We start from the raw sequence: 16355 nt of genomic DNA on the forward strand, positions 1-16355 counted from the left end.
CAGGACGGAGGGCCGTGTTGCGCTTCATATTTGTGAGGAGGCCTACTACGGGGGTCAGAGGGCTTTGCTATTCTGGATTAACATGAAAGAGACACTTCCTTTTTGTGCAAGCGCCACAGAAATAACAACAAAACACTTGTTTTGTACACTAATGCATTAATTCATAACCACTGTGCTTAAAGCGATCTTTCGGCGTAAAGTCAATGTGAGACAAGATCATCATTATTTCAGTATGTCTTTTTTGTGACATTGTTATAATGTCAAATATGTGTCTTGACTTAAAGGGGATGTCAACCCCCAAAAGTCCTTGCAATAAAATGTTCTCTCTGCCTAAACATGGCATTCTGGTGTATACTGTGTTTGTGGAATATGAGTTAAGCAGTTAAATCAACCCGTTTTGAGCCATCTCAGGCGGTGGCCATTTTGTCAATTCTATCGACTGAAAAAGATATCACAGTTGCGCAGGGTTTAACTAACGACCAATCATGAATCACCTGTTGTCAGAAGATTGGTTGTTGGTTGTTAGCTGGTCCCTGAGCAACTGTGATGTCATTTTCAGTTGACAAACTGACTGCCCGCTGTGATGTACAAAAACAGGTGGATTTTACTACTTAACTCATGTTCCACAAACACAATATTAATCAGAATGCCATTTTTGACTAGTGGGCCTGCTTAGAACATATTCATGTAAAGAACATTTGGGGGTCGACTTCCCCTTTAATATAAAGGTTTTTATCACAGAACCTTCTCTGGGACGCCAACACTGTAGTGCTGGTCCTCATTAGAGTCACGGGTGAGCGGGAGCCGATGCCAAGTTGGACTGGTTGCCAGCCAATCGCAGGCAGAGCACATACTGTAAAGACAAAAGAACATTCATAGTCACATTCACGTCAATTGGCAATTTACGGTCAAGTTAAATGAAGCTAACATGCATGTTTTGGTCTAGTCAAACAGGCATGTGGTGAACATGCAAATGCCACAGCTGAAATATGATTCCTATACTTAAGAAATGTGAAGCCCATGTGCTCCTTACTATTTAAATGGCATATTTAGAAGGGGAAACAATGGAAATGCCAGGATCAACGCAAAGGTCAAACTAACAGCGTCATCATTATTAAGAGAAGTCCACTGATTTGAGTCAAATCATGCCGAGTGCAACACATTTCCCTGTATTGCATTTTCAGCTCTTACATTTCAGGTAGTTACGTTACAAAAACAGGTGAACAGTTTGTATAGTTATTTCAGGGAGATTCCTGTGGTGAAAAAAAGCTCAAAAATCAATTTTATCAGTGGCATAATTATTCCTTTAATTCTCACTGGACTGAGTTCTTGCATTAATTCTTAAATGACAGACATTTAAAACTCAAAAGGTTTGTGTTTTAAGGCCTGTTTTTCTTTCCAGAAATTTGGTTCAGATTTTGAATTCTAAGTCAAACGATTGCAAATTGATTATTAATTGAGATTTTGTTTTTCCCCAACACGTAATACAAAGGTGTTAAGAGGTGAAAAGTCGACAATGTAATTAGCACATACTGAAATGGCTGTTAACATTTCAAATAGTTTTCAATTTTGATGACAGAACAATCTGGACTGCTGTGCTTTCTTCCGGCTAGGCTGCAAGCGTCTCACGCAAAAGCGCACACTCACACACACCCACACTTTCTTTTATTTATATTATACATATATATATATATATATATATCTTTCTCTCTCTCTCTGCCCCTCTCTTTCTATAACACGCACAGCTGACCCAGATGAAGGGTCTGATCCAACTCGTTGTAATTCCGCAAGCATGGCTGGGATAGAGGTAGAGGGTGTGGGGGTTGCATTACGAGAAAAAGCCCACCACGTGTTGAATGCGACATCACGCAGAAGAAAAAAAGGAGGCTTTCCAGTTTGAGACGCTAGCAAGACAGACAAATGTGTGGAATGAGGGTTCAATTTGAGGGATTCCCACCTTTTTGTCAACTATTGAATGCATTGTAGGGATTTAGGACTTACTGATTGTACTTTAGCAAAGAAATACAACTTTATTTACGCTTTTCTTTTTTTTTTGCACTGAAGTGATTTATGAGTATCTTGAGGTATTTAATTTGAATTCTCTCAAGCAGGGTTTTACAAACTAAGAATCATTGCTCAACATGAATATCCAGTCAGTTTTTATGGGGTTGTTGTAAGCTATGTTTGTGATTGTCAAACGCAGTTGATAGATTTATCAAAAAATCATTTGTGAGTGGCAATGTTCTTGCAATCTTTGATGTATTTTTTATTTGTAATGATCTAATCTACATGATCAATGGGGTATGTTAAAATCAGAGGAAAGATGACGTAAATCTAAATGTTGCCTAGTAACGTAAGTGTGCAATATGTATATTATATTTAATACAGAATTGTGGGTTCATGAAGCTTCGTCCATTGGTTCTGTCTGTCTATCTATCTATCTGTCTATTTGTGTATTTGTCGGTCTGTCTGTCTGTCTGTCTATCTATCTATCTATCTATCTACCTATCTATCTACCAACCTACCTACCTACCTACCTACATATATGTCTAGCTGTCTGTTGAGTTCTTCAACGTTTTATATGAAGGATTTGTGATATGTGGATGCGTTTGTTTATTCTGGTCATTAAAAAAGACTCACGCACACACTTACGTACATGCACCGCCCCCCTCCCGCTCGGCTGGACCCGGCTGCAAATCACCTTGTTTACAATCTCACACCAACACTCACATCAATTAACTGCACATTGATTTTCCCGCCTGGGACATTACAATATTGCAGAACACTCCCCGTGCACTCCTTTGCAATGTTAACTTTGTCATCATAGCATAAGCACGCCAATTAAATGGCAGTCTATAAATATAATTTTTATAATTATGCAATTGATAAAACTGATAAACCAAATGTTTCAAGGACCATTTTTCTTTGCTCATCCTGTCTTTCGTTCTTTCCTACTCTTTGTTTCTTTCTTTCTTTCTTTTTCTTTCTTTCCTTTTTTTTTTTTTTTTTTTTAAATCATGAATAAGTAAAGACCCTCGTCGAAACTAAAAGATAGCTGACAAGCAGGGAGCACATCCATCCTGGCCCTGCAGCTGCTCTTTAAAAATTCAGGGCAAAATAATGGCATCAGCCGTCGAAACGTTATTATCTTCATTTCTCAACATCAGCACGAGGAGAGCGGGGCTCCGTTTGTCTTGTTTCAGCCCCTCTGCACGCTTAAACTTCGCATAAGGCACCCAGATTTGTTCACAATAATGATATTTTATTTATATTTATTTCATTTAGTTTTTTTTCTGCACAAGTTGGCTGTTCTCGGGTGGTTGATTTAGAAAATATGCTTAATATAATTGTAATTTTAATTCGGAGTTTAATATGCCACCACGCTGCATATGCAACCTCGTTTGTATATATATATATATATATATATATATATATATATATATATATATATATATATATATATATATATATATATATATATAAGCAAGCAGTCAATTGCGACCCAGTACGACGTTTTCAATGTATTTTTATTGTTATTATTATTATTATTGTGACTGTCTTACTCTTGAATGGAGCAGAAAATAAAAGTGAAATAAAAGATGATAACGTAAGGAAAATTATAACTTGTCGCCGCTCTTCGTTTTGTCGGTCAAAAGTGTTCCACAGAAGGCGAGTTAAAAAAAAAGGCAAAATGGGGCGGTAATAAAGGCGGGGTCCAGTGTGATGACTGAACATCGTACCAGCCAATCAGAGAGTAGATGGGCGGAGATTTCTCGCTGTCCCGCTGCTGCACGGGGCCCTCTGGAAAAGTTTGTTTATTCGCTGTATGCGGTGTGTGATGACAACGTGTTCGCGTGTACAAAACCACCACCCCGAAAATAGACCATTCGAGCACAAAAATGACTGCATTAAAGTGAAGTGGACGGAGCCACGCGTGGATTTTTGCAGTCGGGAGGGCACGCGCGAACCAGGTGCTGCGAAAAGGTGATTTTTTTTAGCCTCTCTTTTGCGGGGGGTCGGGGGACGGACTACTATCTGCTTCAGGAGCGAGAGGACGAGAAAGTTCCGGAACATTTATCACTTGGGACAAGACCAAGGTGACCAAAAAAAAGGGAAGGGGGCGGGGGGCTTCCTTCTTTCCGTCCTTCCTTCCTCAGACGGAGTTTGGGAACCTCGGGATTGGGAGACGAGAAGACGAAGAAGACCCCCACCGTCCCTCCTTCCAGCAAAGCAAATCAGGAGCTAATTGATTAAAGAGACTTCATTTGAATAGGAGGGGGGGCTGGCGAGGTGCCAATCGTCTTTCAAAGAACCCCCCCCTCCCTCCTCCCCCCTTCCCAGCCCCTCCTCGTCCACCTCCCTCCCTCCCTCCCTGCCCGTATGATTAATCGCGAGGCATTATTGATAATCATAACGTGGCACATGCGCGTTGGATGGGCTCGATGCGCGTGAAATTTTGAGGGGGCCCTCGTTTCATTTTTTTTCTTCTTGGTCTTCCTCGTCTCTTCTCCGCTTGGTGTTTGCCCCATGTGCCAGCCAGCATGTCGCGGAGGAAACAAGCCAAGCCGCAACACTTTCAGTCCGACCCTCAGCTACCCGGAGCCGGCCACAATGGTGAGTACCACCGGCCTCACTTCTAGCCCTCCCACTTTGAATATACACTTTTCACTTTTTCCAATTTAATATGCAGTTTTGAAACACGCGCACACATCGCCTTCCCCGTTTTTTAACTTGTGTATTTACAATTTACTTTTTTAGGGCGCGCTTTAGTTTGTGCTCGTTCACCCGTGTGTTTAAAAACGTTATTTATTTTATTTTGGTTTCATAACAACCACCTTTCTACCGGCTCCGACCACCCTGGCCGAAGTCTCGCTTTAACACACACACGCATTCAAAAAGTGTGTTAAATCCCTTTTGTGTCGTCTTACAATCGTACAAACTTAATGTCTTTCCTCGCATTCGTATTAATGAACATAACAAGCCAGTTTGCTCATCGTCCTCTCAGATATTAAAGTCTTACTCATCGTGAGTCACACACATATACACACACGTATACGCGCGCACATGCTCAGACTTCATTAAATAAATTGTGGTTGACTCAACAAAGCTTTTTTTTAGTTTAAAAACAACAAAATAGGAAAACAATGGGGGTTACATTACCGTAATTTATGACATCATCGGGAAATAATCGTGACAAAAGTTGTGTTGACGGTCAAAAAATCGTTTCATCCTTTAAATCATTTTTTGAATGTCAATAAATATATTTTAAAAAGGTTTTAATTTGTCATACTTTTTAATAAAAGTTCAGATAAATTGTAGGATCAAAGTTACAGGAGTTGTTTAAAATCAACGTTTGTTGATGACTTTTTAAAATTCAGGTTTATGCCATAATAGATCAACATGTCGTTAAAATGCCATTTATTAGGCAAATAAGAAATTTTCACAAGCAAAATGTGTCGATTTTAAAGTGCTAATTAAAAAAATGTATGGATATGACTTTTCTGGAGTTGTTCTCTGGACATTCATGTTGTGTTTTTTTCTGTAGTTCAGACTAAGATTGCTTTTATTTATTTATTTTTTAAGTGGGTGCTTTTAGACTTTCTGAGTCTCTGTCACGTTTAAAATGTAACACTTTGGTTCCACATAATTTCACTGTAAAAAAAAAAGTGCTTTAAGTATTTTTTTTAAATGTTTTTTTTTCTTCAAGAGAATGAGTGTAGAGATAAAAAAAAAAGTGTGTCATGATGTGTGTGGGGGTGGGTGTGCGTGTGTGTGTGTGTGTGATGGCGCTGTGCTGTTTTAACCTTTGCCAGTGTCCCCCCCTTCCCCATGTGAGGGCCCACCAGAGTTCAGGGCCTAGGGTCCCCCTGTGTGTGTGTAATGTGTGTGTAAGGGGTGCTCAGGGTTCAGGGCCCAGTGAGATCCACTTCAGGCCGCCATTGACCCGACTCGTCGGAACCGCAGGCGGCCCAAGCCAGGCCTTGACACTCTTTTTCTCCTCCTATTAAGCGTTTAAGTGAGGCTCTTATCAATATTTAGCCCCTATCAGAGTGGCCCCCTGGGGGGGAATTGGCAAGGGCAACCCCCTTCGTTCTCTCTTTTTTTTTGTGCCCCTGCAAACAAGAAAGTGTTTGTCATTTGGTTGGGGGTGTTAGCCCATTCCCTCCCTTCCTCCATTTGCCTTAAGCATGACACCGGACCACAGCTCCGCCAGTGTCCTCCTGTGCGGCCAGACTGGACCGTGATGGTTTTTGCCGGACTTCCATCTGATGTTGAGTGCGATGTGGAGCTCCCAAGGCGCCCCTAAAATCACACAATGTAGGATCTCGCCTGCTTAAAATCTTCATTTCTGCTTCTTTTTTTGAGGCCTTCTTGACTATGATTCATAAGCAACGTATCCTTGTCACAGCAGCTTTGGCTTGATTCTTAATTTTAATTCGAACTTAATCCCTGCTATTTGGGGAATTAAGCCTAATGCTAGCATCTGCGCCATGTCCTGTGCTCCAGCATTGATTTTTATTTTTGCCTTAACAGTTTGACACAAAGCGTTGATTGTTTGCTCAAGTAAAATAGCACACTTTGGACACAAAGTGTAGATTAAAACCGGCATGCCTTTAAAGATATCTGAAAACACAGTTATGAATGTCACATCTAAAAATTTTATTTTTTTTGTTTATTTTTATTTTTTTTTACAAAAATCTTATTTATTTCCAACGTCTTACATCCAGCGTCAGTTGGCGGAAAATATCAATTAAGCATGGCTTATTGTTTTGTAAACTGGACACACTGGGTTTTCTATTTGAATCAATTTATATTAATTAATTTATATTAATTTATATTCTCGTTTAAAAAATGTAAACTATGTAACATAGTTGTATTTTTATGTAATAAAACAAATATTTCACATTATAACTTGTATTAACTTGTGCAAAAATAGAAAATTAATTTAGAAAGATCAGAAAAGTAGAAGGAAAAGCTTATTGACCGCGTATGACATGTTTTTACGAGTTATTAACATAAATTAAATTTGCATTCAATTTTGACATCCTTGTTTTTGAAATGATTGGGGTGTAAATAGTCTAAAACAAGAACATGCAGCAACCCCAATTTAAGGACAAAGACATACACACACTACACACACACACTTCATCTGCTTGTTTTAATGAAATTTCTCCAAATGTCACTCGCATTCCTAACAGTTATTTTTTTTATTCATGTGGCCCTTCAGTTTTCTATTTTTTGTGTGTCTCTTCTCAAAATTATCTGACAAGCAAAGTTCTGTGTGTTCCTTTTAAAAGTGAGAGATTTGCCGTGAAAAGTTATGGCGTGTGTTTGCATAGTTGGCCGGCGTGAGGGCCGGGGGTTTATCGTCATGGCAACTTTGCGGTTATCTGGTGTCCGGCGGCGCGGTAGAACACCGAGGGAAGATATAATCCCTTTGAGTGTGCTCCGGAGTGGGAACCGGCCCCGGGGATGAGCTCGGGGGGCCGGGTTCCGACCAACCAGCCGGTCGACCATTCCCGCCGCTCCCATGCTGCGTGAACAATGGGGAGGCATCCTGTCTCACTGTGGAGAGGTGGGGGGGCACTTCTGCAGGGTTTCATTTGCAAATGAATTCTTGGGCTTGATGAAAGTCTCTCGAATGGGGTGGGGGTGTGTGTGTGTGGGGGGGGGGGTGCAGAAAGGGCTTCAGTCACTGTGAATGGGAGTCATAGAAAAATGCAATTTGTAAAGCAACTTGTATGTTAAACAGAGAGATTTTGACAAAAGAGGAGAAAGACTTCGAAATGAGTCTGAAAAATTCCAGAAACGCCACTGATTGCTTGTTTAAAAGCTTCACTGACTTAACTCTCACTTTGTATGATTTAAAGATTTTTTTTATGTCTCTAATCAGTGTTTCTTTTCTGTAGTTTGATCATCCTTCATGTGACACACGTCTTGTGATTTCTTACGCGACATGTTTTACCGGTTTAAGCTAATTGAATCATACCCCCTCAGACAATTCAATAGCGGTACTATCTTGTGCGTTGGTATTCTCCCCGTTCCTTTTTTTTTTCCTTCCTTATTCGGCGTCAATCTTCTCAAATGCATTTAGTCGTGCCGCTAACCTTTCCGAGATGTCGACTGCGGGCTGAAAATGAGCAAAGTTGACAGCGAATTGAAAGTCTAATAAGTCCTTCCAATGCTTGATTGGCGCCGAGTGGACAAGCAGACTTTGAAGAGCTGTATAGGAAATCGATGTGTTTCTATGAAATTTCATTAAAGGGTCCTTGCCGCGCCCTGGCTTCACTCTGTTTTATATTTTTGATGGATTACCTGAAGAAAATGATTACTTTTGCTTTGGCCTGATGTACATCTTCAAACATCACCTTTAAGCGATATGTGAGCAGTTCTCATTGATTTTGTATCGCCTCTTATCTTGTTTCAGAGGCCACTGCACCAAATCCGACTCTTTCTCCCTCCTCGTAGGTTATTGTTGTTCTTTTGATCTTTTTTTGTCACCACATCAAAGGAATATGTGTGAAACTGATTAATTTAAGATTAGCAACAATGGAAATTTGAAGAGATAAAGCCGCCTCTTCGGCTGCAAAACATTTCTGATCATTAATCCTGTTTTCTCCTCTTTTTTATTTATTTATTTTTTTTTTTTGTAGGGGACACCGAACTTTGCTCCGAGGAACCCCCTTGCAAGGAGTCCGACGCCCACGTCTGCAACAGATGTTGTGCCGAGTTCTTTGAACTCTGCGAGCTCGAGGAGCACCAGAAGAATTGCACTAAGAATCAGCTAGTTCTGATTGTGAATGAAAGTCCAGCCTCCCCCGCTGGATCCTTCTCGCCCGGCTCCCCTTCCCTTAATCCCGACGACCAGATGAATGACACTGCTAATAACACTGATCAGACAGAGTGCGGCGACCTTTCTGAGCCCTGTGCGCTGGAAAAAGATGAATCCATGGATGTGGACATTTCAGGGATGAGCAGCGGTCAAGAAGAGGAGAGCAGCCAAGTGGAGAGTGGGAGCCCCAGCAATGCAGTGGGCAGCTTCAGTGGCAAAGGCACTGCCGGGCCTGCCGTCGGTACTTCCGCTATTTCTGCCCCTCTGCCTCAGCTCGGTAACTTGACTGAGCTGGGAAACTTCTCTATGATCAACAGCAATGTCATCATCGAAAACCTGCAGAGCACCAAAGTGGCTGTGGCCCAGTTCTCCCAGGAGGCACGCACCTCCGGTGGGCCCCGGGTGGCGGTGCCTGCCCTGATGGAGCAGCTCCTCGCCCTGCAGCAGCAGCAGATCCACCAGCTGCAGCTCATAGAGCAGATCCGTCACCAAATACTGCGTCTGGCCTCGCAGTCTCCGGAAATGCAGGTGCCTCCGACCTCAGCTCCGGGCGCTATGGGGCCCACCGCCGCCAGCCCGCTGGCCACCCTGAGCTCTCATCTCTCACAACAGCTGGCCGCAGCCGCAGGCCTGGCGCAGAATCTGGCAAGTCAGTCGGCCAGCATCAGCAGCCTAAAGCAGCTCGCTGCTGCGGCACAGCTACCTCAGTCCAACCCGAGCAGCAGTGAGACATCTCAGAGCATTAGCACCCTGGGGCCGTCGACCGGCAACTCCCAGCCCCCTGAGAAGAGGCCATGCCACGTCACTAACACCCCACTGGCAAAGTCCTCCACCCCGGCGTTCGGAATCGGTAGCTTGCTAAATTCAGCGGTGAATCCCCTCCTACCTCAGCCCCCACCAGGAAACCCCATGTTCTCCAGTTCGCTTCCGAGTGTCGGCACCACCGTCGAGGACCTCAACTCTCTAGCAACTCTGGTGCAGCAGCGAAAAGGCAAGGTGCCCAATGTTGCGTCATTCGAGACCAAGAGCAGCTCGGAAGAGGCGTTCTTCAAACATAAATGCAGGTTTTGCGGCAAGGTGTTTGGTAGCGACAGTGCCTTGCAGATCCACCTGCGCTCCCACACCGGCGAGAGGCCATACAAGTGCAACATCTGTGGCAACCGCTTCTCCACCCGCGGCAACCTAAAGGTGCACTTCCAGCGTCATAAAGAAAAGTATCCGCACATCCAGATGAACCCGTACCCCGTTCCTGAGCATCTGGACAACATCCCGACAAGCACCGGCATTCCCTACGGCATGTCCATGCCGCCAGAGAAGCCTGTCACCAGCTGGCTGGACAGCAAGCCCATCTTGCCCACTCTGACTTCCTCGGTCGGCATGCTGCTGCCACCCACCATGCCCAGCTTGCCCCATTTCATTAAAAAGGAAGATCACTCGATAGCCATAACTAACCTTCCGGTTCCTTCCACTACTAGTGACTCAGGTGCTTCTGAGCCTTCAGCTAAAAGTAGCAAAGCGTCTGAAGAGGGTGAAGGTGCAACTCTGCCTACCTCAAACGGAAAAACTGAAGAAGGCAGCCATTCGTCAGGCTTCGTGACCAGTGTCAGCTCGGCTGCCGAGAGCGCCACCGAGTACGCCACGTCCAACAGCCCGCCCATGTTGACCAACCCGCTCATGCCTCTCATGTCGGACCAGTTCAAGGCGAAATTCCCCTTTGGAGGTATCCTGGATCCCCTCCACGGGTCAGAAACCTCCAAGCTGCAGCAGCTTGTGGAGAACATCGACAGGAAGCTGACGGACCCCAACGAGTGCGTCATCTGCCACCGGGTGCTGAGTTGTCAGAGCGCGCTGAAGATGCACTATCGCACTCACACTGGGGAGAGACCCTTCAAGTGCAAGATTTGCGGCAGAGCCTTCACCACCAAGGGGAATCTGAAAACCCACTACAGCGTCCACAGGGCCATGCCTCCTCTGCGAGTTCAGCACTCATGCCCAATATGTCAGAAGAAATTCACCAACGCCGTGGTGCTACAGCAGCACATCCGCATGCACATGGGCGGACAGATACCCAACAACCCTTTGCCCGAGAACTACCCGGAATCCATGGTCTCTGACACCGGCTCGTTCGATGAGAGAAACTTTGACGACCTGGACAACTTCTCGGACGACAACATGGAGGGGCTGGAGGAGGGCCCCGACAGCAGCGTGCCCGACACGCCCAGGTCAGCGGACGCTTCCCATGACAGCCTGTGCGACTCGCCAATTGCTCTCGACGCGGAGGGACGAGAGCACACCCAGGGTATGGACGCGGATGAGATGCGAGAACTGAAAGCTGTCTCGAATGGCTTGACCGAGGGGGATTGTCTCACCAACGACTCTTCGTCTCTAGGCGGGGACGTAGAAAGCCAAAGTGCTGGGAGTCCAGCTGTGTCGGAATCTACCTCCTCCATGCAGGCGCCGTCCCCGGCGGGCATGCTACTGCAACCCCGCAAATCCCCAGGCTTGGAAGAAAGGCACCAGAAGGCATTCTCCATGGAGCACACCGCCCTCCTCCACCATCACCCCTCTAACATCGGAGCCTTGGATCTGACGTCTGTCAACCCCTCCAAGGACCCCTTGGGCATGATTTTCCCCTTCCGCGAGCGCAGCATAGCCAAGAATACGTCTTGCGACATCTGCGGGAAGACATTTGCGTGTCAGAGTGCCTTGGACATCCATTACCGAAGCCATACCAAAGAGCGACCTTTCATTTGCACGGCCTGCAACCGGGGATTCTCCACCAAGGGCAACCTCAAGCAGCACATGCTCACCCATCAGATGCGAGACCTGCCCTCGCAGCTCTTCGAGCCCTCCAATACCAGCGTGTCCTCCAGCCCCACGCCCTCCCTGCTGTCCGTCGGCTCCCTCGGAAAGCCAGAGGTCAACGGCTTCCTGCACGGCCTCCATCCAGAGGTCAAGGAGCCCTCCGCCTCCTCCGCTGCAGTATCCGCAGCGGCCGCTGCCGGCATGATCGCATCGTCCGCCTCCACCTCACCGGTGCTGTCGGCCGCACCGCCCCGCCGGACACCTAAGCAGCACTTCTGCAACACTTGCGGCAAGTGCTTCTCCTCATCCAGCGCCCTGCAGATCCACGAGCGCACGCACACCGGCGAGAAGCCCTTCGCCTGCAGCATCTGCGGCCGTGCGTTCACCACCAAAGGAAACCTCAAGGTATGCTTACTGAAATTACAAAAGGAAAGTTTGCTTCAGTATGCAGTGAATTGTTTATTACCGGGGATATTATCCAAAACTACCTGTAGCAGGGGAACATCTTTGCTGAAGAGAGACCATATTTATCATGTTTGAAAAAAACTAAAAAAAATGTTTTACTCCTCCTATGTGCTTTGATTGCATCCAATCTTATAAAAAAATATCACACACTTCAATTCATCCAACTCCCTGGGTGGGTGCTGAAGCAGTCCTCTGCTTTAGTGTGTGCCACTAACGTGTACTTGCTGTGATGGGTCAAATGCAGAGGTCCAATTTCGTGTACATGACATTCTTCATTACCCAAACATTTGGAAAGTATTCCTTAGTGCCCATTTACTTATTTCTCCAAATAAAAGGCAAAAGGTGCTTGTTCGTCAATCCCAGTTGAAGCAATAGTGAAGGATGGCCTTCGCATCCACTATGGCTCTTTTTTTTTTCCAAAATACCGATCAGATGAGTCTGTGTGGCACCAATGAGCTTGCTACCTTCACAATTGGGGCCCCGTCCCTTTTTTCCCCTTTCAATGAAAACAAAAGTGAGAACGGATAAAACGTCACAAGAGGCACATTAGTTTCCTGTCTGCTGTAAAAGAATTTAGCTCATAATGATGGGGTGATAAATGAAGGAATGAATCACTGATGGGAATTAGGGACTCTTACATGTTTTACCCCCGTTATGTTTGTTTCTTTGCCATACCAGGAATGTTCGTGGGTCAGTCTGACCCGCTGCGTGTTTGATTCTCCAAAACAAACAAACAGAACGCACTGCTAAACTATTACTATTCAGTCAATATTTAGTGCAAGCACGCACCTCATTCAGTTTTGGTTTTTTGGTTTTTTTTTTTTTTTTGCTTTTTCCCAATTATTATTGGAGACGCAATGCGCATCCACACAACTTTATGTTAAACATGTGCGTAACATAAGGTGTCTGCAATGGATGCAAATGAGTGAATATTTTCCCAACAAAAAAAGTGTATAAATTTGAAATGGATGCCCCTTTGTGTAACTGCAGGCTCAATATATTTAACATATCATGTGAGTGGGTTGTTTTTGAAACTCATTCTCTGACAGTCGTTTTAAAACATTTTGATGTTTTCAAGACTGGCAGGACATTGTGGTCAGTGATTTTTTTTATATATACTCCAAATGACCAAATGAAAAATAGACTTTCTTATTTCACCAGAGAAAAAAAGTTAAGTTGCATAAAATGCAGCCGTTTCTCCCTGTAGACTCACAAAGTGTGCTGATCTCATATAAAAAAGTGAGGTATTGATGTCTGTTGGCATGAGATGCTCCTCCTCCCATCTCCCTTGAAAAAAACGTAGTCGGCAAGTGTAGTTGTCAATGGTAGTGGATGAGTTTTAAAAGTAAAAATAATGTGAAAAAAGTATCTAGAATAAATTTGTTTTTAACAGTTCACATTTAAGCCTATTTCCTAATTCAGATACTTATTTCTTCAATTTGAAACTTTAAAACTGGTCATAAATTGGGAACTCTATCTGTGATATCAAAAAGCGAAAAGCAGGGAATCCAATTTTTTAATTCATTCACAAAAAAAAAAAAGATTACTAATAGTCTTTGTTTTTGTCCTTCATTCATTATTTGAAGATTTAAACCTGTAGCAGCTCACTGACCCGTGTACACTTCTGGTGGCGCAAAACAAACATAAAATGAGGGTTAATTCTTCAAAATTTGCCGTGATTAATTATTTTTTTGTTCACATCACATGTTGTTAGTCTTCCCGGAGCTAGTTGAGAAAAAAAACTTGGTGGTGCCACACCCGCAATGAAAGCGAACAGTGTAATTTTTTTGCTCAAGTCCCGCGTGAGAGCAGCATATTAGAGCGCAGACCAAGCGGCCTCCCCAAAATAAGATGTTTACCACCCCACGCAGCGAACCGCCTCACTGCGTCCAGGGTGTGAAGCCGTTTTCATGTGCGGTGCGGTATCATTGCTATTATTTTTTCCATTGCATCATCTCTCATTTACATTCCTGATTTCCCCTCCGCCGAGTTTGTGTAAGTCCTCATGGGCACGCACATGTGGTGAAAAAGACAATGTTGCCGGGAGGGTGTTAGCATATTTAAACATCCTTTACAAAAATATTTGATAACAAGAGAATAAGGGCATGTTTTATTAAATTGTTCTGAGTTTTCAAATATTTTTGCCAACTTGTTTGGTAATAGGGATGACCAAATGTGTCATGCTGCAGGTCAAATTAGCAAGTTTAAAAGTTTAGGGGGAAAATGGAGGATAAAAGAGAAGTTTAATAAGTCCACACGGCATGAGTGGGTTGTTGAGTTTAAAAATATACATCATATTTTATATGACAAAAACAAAAGAGAAAATGAAAGATTTTCATTGGCTTTTAAAAAAAATCTAAATATATTTGAACTTAGGGTTACCTCCAACAAAACAGTTGCTAATTAAAAGAAAAAAAACTTTATTTTAGATATTGTCAACTGCTTAAAAAAATAATAATAATTAAATACCTTTTTCAATTATTAGTTTGGAGTGAAGCAAGAGTCGTATGTAAATGAATACCCCTTTAATTGGTCTCCTCTGGTCTTCATTCAGGTCCACATGGGCACCCACATGTGGAACAGCGCCCCCGCACGTCGAGGGCGCCGGCTCTCAGTAGATGGCCCCATGGCCTTCCTGGGCACCAACCCCGTCAAGTTCCCGGAGATCTTCCAGAAGGACCCGGCGGTGGTGTCGCGGGCGGGCGCCGGCGACCCCGCCAGCTTCTGGAACCAGTACGCCGCCGCCTTCTCCAGCGGCCTGGCCATGAAGGCCAACGAGATCTCCGTCATCCAGGGGGGCGGCCTGCCTCCCATGTCGGGCGCCGGCGTGGGCAACGGTGGCAGCTCACCCATCGGCGGCCTGACAGGTAGCCTGGACAAACTCCACAGTGCCGAACCCAACGCCGCCCTGGCCGGCCTGGAGCGGATGGCTGGCACGGAGAACGGCGCCCACTTCAGGTTCACACGGTTCATGGAGGACAATAAAGAAATCGTCACTAATTAGACACGCAGAGACTCAACCAGAACTGTGAAGACAAGTCTGTTGGAGTTTTTTTTTTTCTTTTTCTTTTTTTTTTTTTGTACAATGTACATGTTATAGTTCCCGGGAGCTTATTTATTAGTGGCTATAACCGTGCTTGAGACGCAGTGGAAGCATTATAACAGTTAGACCACATGTGTGTGAGTTTGTGTGTGCGCGCGTGTGTGCTTCTTCTAAAGACGACGTGTGATAGATACTCTGACCTTGGCATTAAGTTATTTTTCCGTGTCCCCCTTGTAGTGTTACATATCTATGACGTCTGCCTGTAAGATGCAAAAATGCTGTAAATAATGTACACTGATCTTCTAGTAGACGGTTTGACGTGTGTTCACAGACGCCCTACCACCCGCTTTCCTCCAACCCCACGCATTATTTAAGGAAGAAGACGAAACATGGACATTTAGATGTTTCTTGCTACTTTGTATGATTGTTTACTTCCATACCAACCCCCACCCCTCCCCAAATATTTGGAACTGAGACAGCCAATCGTTCTCCACAGTGCTGCTAACGTGATGTGTTCAAGCCCCCCACCCCAAAAGAAGATGATGTACATACATGTCAAGAAGACCAGTGGACACCCAAAAGGATGGATAGTCTTGTTGTTGTTTTTTTTTTTGTTGTTTTTTTTATAAATATAAATATTATATTGGGGTTTGACAAACCTTTCGGACTGTTACATGCACTTTCTCGGAAAGGTGGAAGATCTTTAATGGGTCCAGTTTCGCTACACTTTAATACCTACTAACAAAAACTCTAAGATACTGTAATTCTTTACTCGAATAATAATCAAATACATCAGTTTTCCAAAAGAAGCATTCAGTGTTTGTGTTTGTCTGCTTTGTATTATTTGGAATCCGTTCACATAAATTGCATAGATAATCATTTAAATAAAAGATAATAAAGATTTAATTTGCCCCTTGATTGGCTGGCAAGTCCAGGTGGATGGATGGGCTGAATAAATAAATAACAAATACAATAAAAATGGAAAAATTAAACCTGATATGTAACCATTTTTTATGTGAATTAAAATATCTTTTTGACATTAGAAATATACACAGTGTTACACTTTAACTATTGGTTATAATTTCACTTGCACATCTGAAACATTTAAATGTTGAACTTTCTCTAGAGCTCCAATCTGCAGTATCTAAATAACTTTTGTTAAAAGGAAAAAAAATAGAATGAGTTCTTTGGGTAGTCTGGCATCCACCC

The 16355-nt window shown here is 43.8% G+C and overlaps 1 protein-coding gene and 1 long non-coding RNA gene across 3 annotated transcripts in view; both read left to right on the plus strand.

Moving 5' to 3' along the window:
- LOC148337015 (uncharacterized) overlaps positions 1 to 3089 on the plus strand; it is a 150418-nt gene extending 147329 nt beyond the window's left edge. Inside the window, exon 9 of the long non-coding RNA XR_015843243.1 lies at positions 3027 to 3089. This is a non-coding gene — a long non-coding RNA (uncharacterized LOC148337015). The remainder of the gene's footprint in view (positions 1 to 3026) is intronic.
- Positions 3090 to 3798: 709 nt separating this feature from the next.
- On the plus strand, positions 3799 to 15955 carry sall1a (spalt-like transcription factor 1a). Of its 2 annotated transcripts, XM_088296624.1 has the most exons (4): positions 3799 to 3984; positions 4537 to 4614; positions 8655 to 12043; positions 14658 to 15955. In XM_088296624.1, the coding sequence occupies exons 2-4, from the start codon at positions 4542 to 4544 to the stop codon at positions 15105 to 15107; spliced, it is 3912 nt and encodes a 1303-aa protein (XP_088152750.1). In that variant the 5' UTR covers positions 3799 to 3984; positions 4537 to 4541; the 3' UTR covers positions 15108 to 15955. The 2 variants fall into 2 exon arrangements, with proteins under 2 accessions (XP_088152750.1, XP_088152752.1); XM_088296626.1 differs by lacking the exons at positions 3799 to 3984; positions 4537 to 4614 and adding an exon at positions 5894 to 6318.
- The last annotated feature ends 400 nt before the right edge of the window (positions 15956 to 16355 follow it).

This window comes from Idiotropiscis lumnitzeri, chromosome 5 (assembly GCF_059441095.1).
Source record: "Idiotropiscis lumnitzeri isolate Australia: NSW breed Sydney's pygmy pipehorse chromosome 5, RoL_Ilum_1.0, whole genome shotgun sequence".
Taxonomy (NCBI): domain Eukaryota; kingdom Metazoa; phylum Chordata; class Actinopteri; order Syngnathiformes; family Syngnathidae; genus Idiotropiscis; species Idiotropiscis lumnitzeri.